The sequence below is a fragment of the Carya illinoinensis genome, chromosome 16 (genome assembly GCF_018687715.1).
Source record: "Carya illinoinensis cultivar Pawnee chromosome 16, C.illinoinensisPawnee_v1, whole genome shotgun sequence".
Lineage (NCBI taxonomy): Eukaryota > Viridiplantae > Streptophyta > Magnoliopsida > Fagales > Juglandaceae > Carya > Carya illinoinensis.
The window spans coordinates 400,880-410,372 of NC_056767.1; the positions used below are offsets into that span (position 1 = coordinate 400,880).

General features: G+C 39.3%; 2 protein-coding genes across 3 annotated transcripts; one reads left to right on the top strand and one right to left on the bottom strand.

Annotated features, from left to right (window-relative positions):
- The first annotated feature begins 78 nt into the window (after window positions 1-78).
- Window positions 79-5,681, top strand: LOC122298658 (protein CHUP1, chloroplastic). 2 transcript variants are annotated; one of them, XM_043108510.1, is made up of 10 exons: window positions 79-240; window positions 374-622; window positions 856-947; window positions 1,040-1,792; window positions 2,389-3,741; window positions 3,851-3,982; window positions 4,298-4,479; window positions 4,718-4,829; window positions 4,986-5,129; window positions 5,411-5,681. In XM_043108510.1, exons 2-10 carry the CDS (start codon window positions 514-516, stop codon window positions 5,507-5,509), a joined length of 2,976 nt encoding a protein of 991 aa, XP_042964444.1. In that variant the 5' UTR covers window positions 79-240; window positions 374-513; the 3' UTR covers window positions 5,510-5,681. The 2 variants fall into 2 exon arrangements, with proteins under 2 accessions (XP_042964444.1, XP_042964443.1); XM_043108509.1 differs by having other exon boundaries at window positions 82-622.
- A 384-nt stretch (window positions 5,682-6,065) lies between these two features.
- On the bottom strand, window positions 6,066-9,493 carry LOC122298659 (uncharacterized protein At1g26090, chloroplastic). The gene is made up of 7 exons (XM_043108511.1): window positions 9,147-9,493; window positions 8,411-8,554; window positions 8,245-8,319; window positions 7,945-8,138; window positions 7,667-7,838; window positions 7,172-7,588; window positions 6,066-6,511 (listed from the first exon to the last, which is right to left on the bottom strand). The coding sequence occupies exons 1-7, from the start codon at window positions 9,342-9,344 to the stop codon at window positions 6,380-6,382; spliced, it is 1,332 nt and encodes a 443-aa protein (XP_042964445.1). The 5' UTR covers window positions 9,345-9,493; the 3' UTR covers window positions 6,066-6,379.

Consider the following 9,493-nt stretch of genomic DNA (forward strand, 5'->3'; position numbering starts at 1 on the left):
CTTTTTCAGTTCTGTTATTTGGCTTGTTTTAACTGTTCATATTCCTCTTGGCAACTGTAGTAACATGTTAGACGAAGAGATTCTGACTTGTCAATCCTTTTTGGATAAAGAGTGGCCACTAGTAATTGGTGGTTGCTACAGCTCCTAGCATGACAGTTGTGCTGGGATTCTACTTATCAGGAATTTCGTTTCGTGCATACCAGAAAGTTTGCCCATTGAAAGGTCCATAAACCTGATAAGGTGATAAAGCTGGTGTTGCAAACCTATAGTCGGAGACGACCGACTTTTTTTTTTTCCCTCTTTTTTTGTTTTTTGTTTTTTTGTTTTTTGTGGTATAAATGCTACGTTTTTTAAGCTCTCTTGGTCATTACAGAATTTGGGTGGCCGTTGTTGCATACATAGCCTGATGGGTTGATGATGAGACTAGGAAGAAATGGGTGGTGGGGTGTTTTGGAGTTGGGTTCTATGTATAGATGAGTTTAGCGTTAAGAATTTCCCACCAATAATACCTCCATGATAGCCCGGTTAGGCCTCCTGGTTGCTGCTTCAATTGCAGCCTTTGCAGTTAGGCAGCTTAATGTCAAAACCTCAAGGTCATCGACCTCAGAAGTTAGGCTTTCAGGTATTTATTTCCACGAGTTTGCGTGTTTGTGAACAAATATCCCTTATCTAACTGTTTGTTGCCAATAATATTTCCCTCATGTTGTAGTTTTTTTTTTTCTTGGTAGTCTGAGAAATATTTTCATAATATTTATGATGATGGCTATCTTAAGGAGGAAATATGTTTTCTTCTTCAGTTTTCTTGTAAATCTTATTCTCTTAAGACTGAAGTCATTTGGTGACAATGGAACTCAGAAAATGGTGAAGCAAACTTTGAACCACATCAGTGTGAGGAGAGAGGCGAAGAGCAGGACGTATATTCTTATGATAGAGTCAAAGAGAATGACGTAAGTACTTAAACTTTAAATAGATTTCCATCTCTTTTATGGCCATACAAATTTGATTTTGGGTGGTTTGCGTTTTGTAACATTTTTTGCAGGGGAAGAAGGAAGAGGAGGAAGAAGAGGTTAAATTAATTAGCAGTGTATTTAACAGAATTCAGGGAAATCCAATTGATATATATGATGAAGAGATTTTGCCTGAATTTGAAGAACTTTTATCTGGGGAGATTGAATATCCATTTCCTGGTAAGACTATTAATGATGCAGAGAGAGACAAGGTATATGAAATCGAGATGGCAAATAATGCAAGTGAATTGGAGCGGATGCGAAAACTAGTAAATGAATTAGAGGAGAGAGAGGTAAAGCTTGAAGGTGAATTGCTTGAATACTACGGATTGAAAGAGCAGGAATCGGATATCCTTGAGTTACAGAGGCAACTCAAGATCAAGACAGTGGAAATTGACATGCTCAATATCACCATTAACTCTTTGCAAACTGAAAGGAAAAAGCTTCAAGAAGAGATTGCACGGGGAACTTCAGCAAAGAAGGAGCTGGAGGTTGCAAGGAACAAGATCAAGGAACTGCAAAGGCAGATTCAGCTTGAAGCTAACCAGACGAAAGGCCAGTTGCTGTTGCTTAAACAACAAGTTTCAGGTTTGCAGGCAAAAGAGGTAGCTGCTGTCAAGAAAGATTCTGAAATTGAAAAGAAGCTGAAAGCAGTGGAGGAGTTAGAGATCGAAGTTGTGGAGCTTAAGAGGAAAAACAAAGAACTTCAACATGAAAAGCGGGAGTTGACTGTAAAACTTGATGCTGCAGAGGCTAGAATAGCAGTCCTCTCCAATATGACAGAGGTCAGAATCATATGATGCTCTACTTTTTTTTTTCCTTTGCATGCCTGGGGTTGTTGAAATTTAACCTGCTCTTTTACTCGAGAAATAAAACACTGACATGGTTCCTTCTTCAAATCATATCAATACATAAATAGAAAGCAGATGGTATATCAAGTAATTAGGATATTACCTGTTGCTTAAATAGGTCAACTTTCCTCATTAGCAGTGTCTTAACATCCATTGCATACTAAATTAATCACGTAACTTGCCAAACAAGATATCCATGCTATAGTAAAAAACAAATGTTGATTGTTGAGATCATTAGGTAAATGAAGTGGATATTGTAGCTACTTGAATATTATAACAACATCGCAATATCTCTGAATGGCTGTTGTAATAAATAAGTGCGACCTTTTTTCAATGGCTAACTTCTTGTTCTTCACAATAATTAGTCAACTTTGGAAGATGTTCTAAAGGACAATTTCGAGTGCTTGATATAACGACCTGGTAAAAGGACATGGGATGTTTGTAATAGTGAATCAAACATGTGTTTTAATATGTGCTGGTACATGTTATGGGTTCTTCTCATTCTTTCTGTGCTTTGCATCACACTGCAGAGTGAAAGGGTTGCCAAGGCAAGAGAGGAGGTCAATAATCTTAGGCATGCAAATGAAGACCTGCTAAAGCAAGTAGAAGGACTTCAGATGAATAGATTCGGTGAAGTTGAAGAGCTAGTGTACCTTCGTTGGGTCAATGCATGCTTGAGATATGAGCTCCGGAACCATCAGGCACCAGCAGGGAAGACATCAGCTCGTGATCTCAACAAGAGTCTGAGCCCCAAATCTCAAGAGAAGGCTAAACAGCTGATGTTAGAGTATGCAGGATCAGAACGAGGACAAGGAGATACAGATCTTGAAAGCAACTTTTCCCACCCATCCTCCCCTGGAAGTGAGGACTTCGACGGTATGTCCATAGATAGCTCCAGTAGTAGATATAGCAGTCTCCTAAAGAAGCCTACCTTAATCCAAAAGTTGAAAAAATGGGGCAAAAGCAAAGATGATTCTAGTGCTCTTTCACCAACATCCAGATCTCTCTCAGGAGGTTCTCCAAGCAGGCGACCAAGGGGTCCATTGGAATCCTTAATGCTAAGGAACGCAGGTGATAGCATGGCTATCACCACTTTTGGCAGGATGGAGCTGGAACCCAACTCTCCTGAAACTCCGACTCTCCCTAGACTTAGAACACGGGTTTCATCTAGTGATTCACTGAATACTGTAGCAGCATCATTCCATTTGATGTCTAAATCAGTTGAAGGAGTTGTAGAAGAGAAATATCCTGCATATAAAGACAGGCATAAGTTGGCCCTAGAAAGGGAGAAGCAAATTAAAGAGAGGGCTGGGCAAGCAAGAGCAGAGAAGTTTGGTGACAAATCAAATTTAAATCTACGTGACCCTACAGCCAAGGTTGAAGGACAGAAACCTATAAATTTGCCGCCAAAACTTGCTAAAATAAAGGAGAAGGTGGTGGTATCTGATGACTCAGGTAACCAAACTAATGATGACAAGACTGATTCTCAGACAATAAGCAAGATGAAACTTGCTGACATAGAGAAAAGGTCCCCTAGGGTGCCTCGGCCACCTCCTAAACCATCTGGAGGTTCTTCTGCCGGTAAAAATCCAAATCCTCCAGGTGGAATACCTACTGCTCCACTGCCCCCACCTGGTGCCCCACCTCCACCACCACCTGGTGGACCACCCAGGCCACCTCCTCCACCTGGAAGCCTACCAAGAGGGGGAGGGAGTGGTGATAAAGTTCACCGGGCTCCTGAACTGGTTGAATTTTATCAGTCATTGATGAAACGAGAGGCAAAGAAGGATACACCATCTTTATTTTCTTCAACACCGAATGCATCAGATGCCAGGAGTAACATGATTGGGGAGATCGAGAACAGATCATCATTCCTCTTAGCTGTGTGTTAAAATCTCTCTTTGTATTCATTTTCTTATTTTCTTGAGCATAAAGTTATGGTTTGTCGTAGAGAAATTTAACAAAGAATCAAACTGTATGCACTGGATCCAGGTGAAAGCTGATGTGGAAACTCAAGGTGATTTTGTCATGTCATTAGCAACTGAAGTCCGAGCTGCTTCCTTCACCAACATAGAAGATCTTCTGGCTTTTGTAAACTGGCTAGATGAGGAACTCTCTTTCTTGGTATGCTACAAAGTTCTCGTTCTCTTTTATTTTCCTTTCTGTCAGAGATCCTCAAGACCAGAAGGGGACCATAAAAATTCCAAGAAACCACAAAGTATGCTGTTGCTAAATCACAATTTTTTAGCCTTTTGAACACTGCTTTCCAAGATTAGCTCTCATCTTTTCTGAAATTCCCACTAAGCATGCTCCAAATTTTCTCAAGATCCATAACAATGGGAGCATGTATTCAAATTCACCGGGTGAACAGTCTACACATATTTCTATAGCCGTTGGAGAAATGTTCATAATTAGTTGTTTCTTTCTCTATGTGATAAGGTTGATGAGCGGGCAGTTCTCAAGCACTTTGATTGGCCTGAGGGAAAAGCAGACGCATTAAGAGAGGCAGCTTTTGAATACCAGGACCTCATGAAACTAGAGAAGAGAGTCTCTGCTTTCGTCGATGATCCCAAGCTCCCATGTGAAGATGCTCTGAAAAAGATGTACTCGTTGCTAGAAAAGTAAGAAATTTTGTTCTCATGCATTTATATGACTAGGACGGATACATAGTTATTGATTAATTTCGGGAGGATCATTTGAAAATTCTGTCGTTTCTTATATGTGGAGAACTTATATCATTCTTCACCTTTTTAGAAGTAGTTTTCACCAACATCTTTACTTTGTTGTACAGCTTGACTTGCTAATTGCCATTTACATGGAGCATATATAATCCTACCTTTTCTCTTGATGTTTTGACAGAATGGAAACTAGTGTGTATGCCCTCTTACGTACAAGGGACATGGCTATTTCACGATACCGGGAGTTTGGAATTCCAGTCGATTGGCTGTTAGATTCGGGAGTTGTTGGCAAGGTATGGTTTCAAGTTTTCAACTTCCAACTGAAAGAAAAGAACTTTCCAATTGCTAGTGAGGTTGCTTCTAGTTGAAATACAAAAAGTGCGTGTATTTGCAGACTGCAAATGCTTGCATGAGTTGTATTGATCATATATAATTTCTTCCTATTGCAGATAAAGCTCTCATCCGTGCAATTGGCAAGAAAGTACATGAAACGAGTAGCATCAGAACTTGATGCATTGAGTGGACCCGAGAAGGAACCGAACAGAGAGTTTTTGGTTCTGCAAGGCGTGCGTTTCGCTTTCCGTGTTCATCAGGTCTGTTAATATTCTATATTTGGTTATCCTAACTTATTTGATTTACATTAAAGTTAAAATCAAGTAGCTGAATTGGGAAACATTGTACAAGTGGGGTTTAGTCTCTGAAGTTTGTCAATATTGCAGCACGCTTTCATTGATGTATTTAGTGCTTGCTAAGTTTCCAAATCGATAACAATCTTGTATAATTTAGGGTATTTTTACAATGATGCTTTTTAATATGAAAATCTAGAACTCAATATGATTATGCAATTTTAACATTGACTTGGACCTGTTTCCAGTTTGCGGGAGGTTTTGATGCAGAAAGCATGAAGGCTTTTGAAGAACTTAGAAGCCGTATCCATACACAAGTGGGAGACGACAATAAGCAGGATACATAAGTTTTTATTTTTACTTTTTTCATTTGCATTTTGTACCTTCTTTTCTTTTGGAGTTGTATATTTCAACTGTCACTCCATGTTGCAGAAAACATCTCATATATGTATATTGGACATCAAAAGGGGGAAGGGGAGTACATCATACATAATTTATAAAATCTATGATTATGATCCATTTAACTTATATAAGTAGGCATCAAAAGAGCAAGAAAACAATGAAAGTTCAAGTAAATGAACCAATAATTGGGAAAAAGTTTGCTTCCCAACCAAACAACAGGAGTATAACCGTATAACTCATTTATATTTGGTAGAAACTAGACTGGAAGGGAAACAAATTTTTGTAGCAAAAGATTTCATTGGCTCTCCGAATACATCTTCGAGATTTCTTTGTCAAAATCATGCCCCCAATACAGTTTGAGAAGGAATTTCTGTCCACCGAGGGTAGGAAAGTAGTCTTCTCATCCACCTATCGGTCTAACCCCTCTCGGGATGGGATTTAAGAAAGGGATAGATATTAGATAGTACCATATATTGTGAATGAGAGATGTAGCAGGAACAGTTGAAAGATTTACTTGGGACTTGATATATATTGCATTTAATGACTTCCCGGTGAGGTATAGACCTCAAAGATCCTGGGACAATCGAATGACAACATGAATTTTCCCAGCAGCTGGCTAGAGGAAAGATACTTTTGTATGATCCTAGATAAACTGAAGTTGTACACATATTCATCAGGAGCATGATACCAAAACATATATTATTCGAAGTTCCATATGCCCCCCCGTAAATCAAAAATCATTATTATCACGCATGGGTCTTTCCCTCAAAAAGACATCCAATGCAAAAAAGAATGATATTTGATTGGTAATTCCACTACCGCATTGTGATTACAAGACTTCTATTCATGAACTTGGCACCACCCACCTTTCCTTGAATATCTGGAGGTAAAAGAATGACACGCCTTTGATCCCCTGCTTCCACCAGTAACTCAGATCCTCCCCGATACTGCATTTGTCAGAAAATAACAATATCGATCAGAAACTCTGTAAATTCAACCAAGAAAACATAAGCAAAACAACATAACAAGGATGGACTACCAGTATTTATTTATTTATTGATAAGTGAGACGGATCACCAGAAAATAAAATATAATGTAAGTTACCATATCTAGAAGTTGATCATCCTACAAAAAATCCCCTAAAATGACTAACCCTGTACAACTTGTATTTCATTACTTTTTTTTTTGTTTTTTTTAAATGTCGGGGAACCTCTCCAAGGCAGGGCCCTTTGAACCCACCCCTGCAGAATAAACCCCGGTTCCATGCACCGCAACTAAGAAGTTTCCCTTATATGGAACTGGTTAAATCGCTGACTTTTCACCAGGGGGTGTGGCCTCAAATGATTGTTTGCACCCATGATGTGTTGAACCTTGGACCTTGAAGGGAGTGAGACTCCAAGACCAAGGCCTTCACCACTTGGGCCAACCCCTTGGGGTTTCATTACATTTTTTATAAGTTGATTCCTATATTTTGAAGAAGTATCTATAATTTAGTGATTACTGAATTGCGGAGAAGGGAAGCTCAGGGAAGCAACTTCAAAAGCATATTCTCTAACAATTTTTTTGTTCCCTCCTTGGAGAGTTGCAAACAAAAAGAGATGACATACTTGGTATAGCTTGATCTCAGACTTGTCAAAACCAGGCATCAGAAGGGTTACAGATTTTTTCTCTGGATCAAATTTTACTGATGACATATCGCTGGTCTGGCTTGGTGGTAGAAAGAGAAGATTCTTTGCATCTTTACCGACAGTGTTCAGCGTGACCTCGTTCCAGTCTAGAGGGGAATCGACTTGGAATTGTGGAGTAAAAGCAAAAGGCAAGGGTGAAAAAGTTCTCTTGACTTGTTCCATCAACTCTTCATTCAAGTTTGGAGAATCAATACCAAATGCACCAGAAACTTGTGCACCAGCTTGGATTGTACAGCCCCAATAACGTAATGCAGAATTAACAGAGATTGGACTGTTTGGATGCATAACAAGGAAGCAGCCGAATTTATGTGGTTCTGAGAAGATAGAGGATCCGCTCTGCATGGCACATAAGTAATGGATAGCCTCATTGGGTTTACACTTAACTGTATTCATAAAAATGAGAATCACATTTACCTCCAACATTTGTTCCAGAGTGTCCCATACTTCTGCACTCATTTTCCCATTCAGATAGGACCTGCTGCCGCTGATACTCATGGCTTCATCCACAAGTCTCACAAGTGAAGGACCAGCCACTCTTCCAAGATCAGTCTTTTCAGCCAAGTTCCGTAGATACTTTAAATACAATCTGCACTGTCATGTTATCGTATATTATACCATTGAGAGAGAGAGAGAGAGAGAGAGAGAGAGAGAGAGAGAGAGAGAGAGAGAGAGAGAGAGAGAGATGTTCTTACCTTGCTTTACTGATTGCACCTATTATCCGTAGGGTTTCCTCAGTACTGATTCCATCATATATAATCACATCAAATTTCTCTTTTCTGTGGTTTTCTTTAGCCACATTACTTAATAATCCAACAAGCCTAAAAAGTGCAAGTACTGAAAAAATAGAGTCCATCCCAGGAAGTACTCCAAGCTCTTCTCCCACAATCTACACATTCAAAGGAATGGTATATAAAGTCCTCCAAAATATTCAAGGGATTATAGCTGTGAAATTAGACTGCCCAAGAACATCAGCAATGGTAGTACGTACACACCCCTTCAAGAACTCCTTGTGTCATATTAAGATGGGCATCTGCTCGCTTGAGCCGATTGAGAGGTTCAAGAAGCATCTGTAATTACCAACGACAGTTCATCTTGAGTAACCACTCAAATCAAAAGCTTTAAGGTGGCAGAGAGTAGGTTAGAAGGGGAAAAACACACTTTAGAGGTTTCCAACCTAACAGCCGAAAGGTTATTGTTGCATATGACAGGAGAAGTTCCAATCTTACAGTTCAAAAGATAATCGGCAGATGGGTCTTGATTATGTATCACCAAGCATGTGCTGATCCCAGCCAATGCATAATGCTATAAACCAGAAACAGTGAGAGAAAACAAAATCAGTTAGAACATCTTATACTTAATCTTCAAGGCCTTTTAGCGTAAACGATCTTAAGTTCAAAAATCCAAGGATTACTACTAAAAAAAAATTAATTATTTGATAAGTCAAGTGGTAGACTTACATTAACAGTTGAAAAACGGTTCAGAAAGAGGTTCCTATATCCTCTTTTCACTTTCATGAAGAAGCTCAGGTTTATCGCTTGTTTGATTGAAACATAGTCAACTATAAAATGTTTTAGAATCCTCATTTGATCTATAACTCCGAATATCTTACCCATCATTTAATTTCTTTCATTTTTCCCCTCTTTGCTTATCCCTATGGTGTTTTCTTTAACTGGAAACAATCGAGTTCAAAGATTAATCACCATATTTCTCATTCTGAATAAATACTCATAATCCATACTCTCTTACATCCTTACTACAAATATACACGACCAAAACTAAAGGAGAAGTAAGGCAAACGAATTTTTTTAACTCAACCCACAAATTATAACTAAAAATAAATAGCAAAAACTCGTAATTACACAACCATGGTATGACGCAATATGTTACTATGTACCTGAGCGGCGAATACCGCAGAGGTGGTCTTGCCGGACCCACCTTTGCCCAAAAAGGTGACCAATTTCGTTGAATGCTGAGAAGAATAACTACCGCCATCATCAGCCAATGAAGCTGGCACTGAAAAGTCTCTTCTTCCAAGGGTGGAGTGGGAAGTAGGGTTAGCGAGAAGGAGAGGAGAAGAGAGAAAAGAAGCCATTTTTTTATTTATTATAATATTCGTTTGGGAGTGGAACTGTGGAAGTGTTGCGAAAGACAGTAGACGGGACAGACGGGGGGTGTGGCTTCGAGGGTGGTTGCCGATTGGTGATTTGGGAAGAAGGGACGAGGAGATGGGTCTGAAACAGA

Bases quoted from the DNA above. Each gene is read 5' to 3' on its own strand.
- LOC122298659 (XM_043108511.1), bottom strand. From the start codon at position 9,344: ATGGCTTCTTTTCTCTCTTCTCCTCTCCTTCTCGCTAACCCTACTTCC. The intron at 7,839-7,944 runs GTAAGAACATCT...ATGACAGTGCAG, and splicing joins GGTGCAATCAGTAAAGCAAG to ATTGTATTTAAAGTATCTAC. The intron at 6,512-7,171 runs GTATGTCATCTC...TGACAAATGCAG, and splicing joins CTGAGATCAAGCTATACCAA to TATCGGGGAGGATCTGAGTT.
- LOC122298658 (XM_043108510.1), top strand. From the start codon at position 514: ATGATAGCCCGGTTAGGCCTCCTGGTTGCTGCTTCAATTGCAGCCTTT. The intron at 623-855 runs GTATTTATTTCC...AATGGAACTCAG, and splicing joins CTCAGAAGTTAGGCTTTCAG to AAAATGGTGAAGCAAACTTT. The intron at 3,983-4,297 runs GTATGCTACAAA...CTATGTGATAAG, and splicing joins ATGAGGAACTCTCTTTCTTG to GTTGATGAGCGGGCAGTTCT.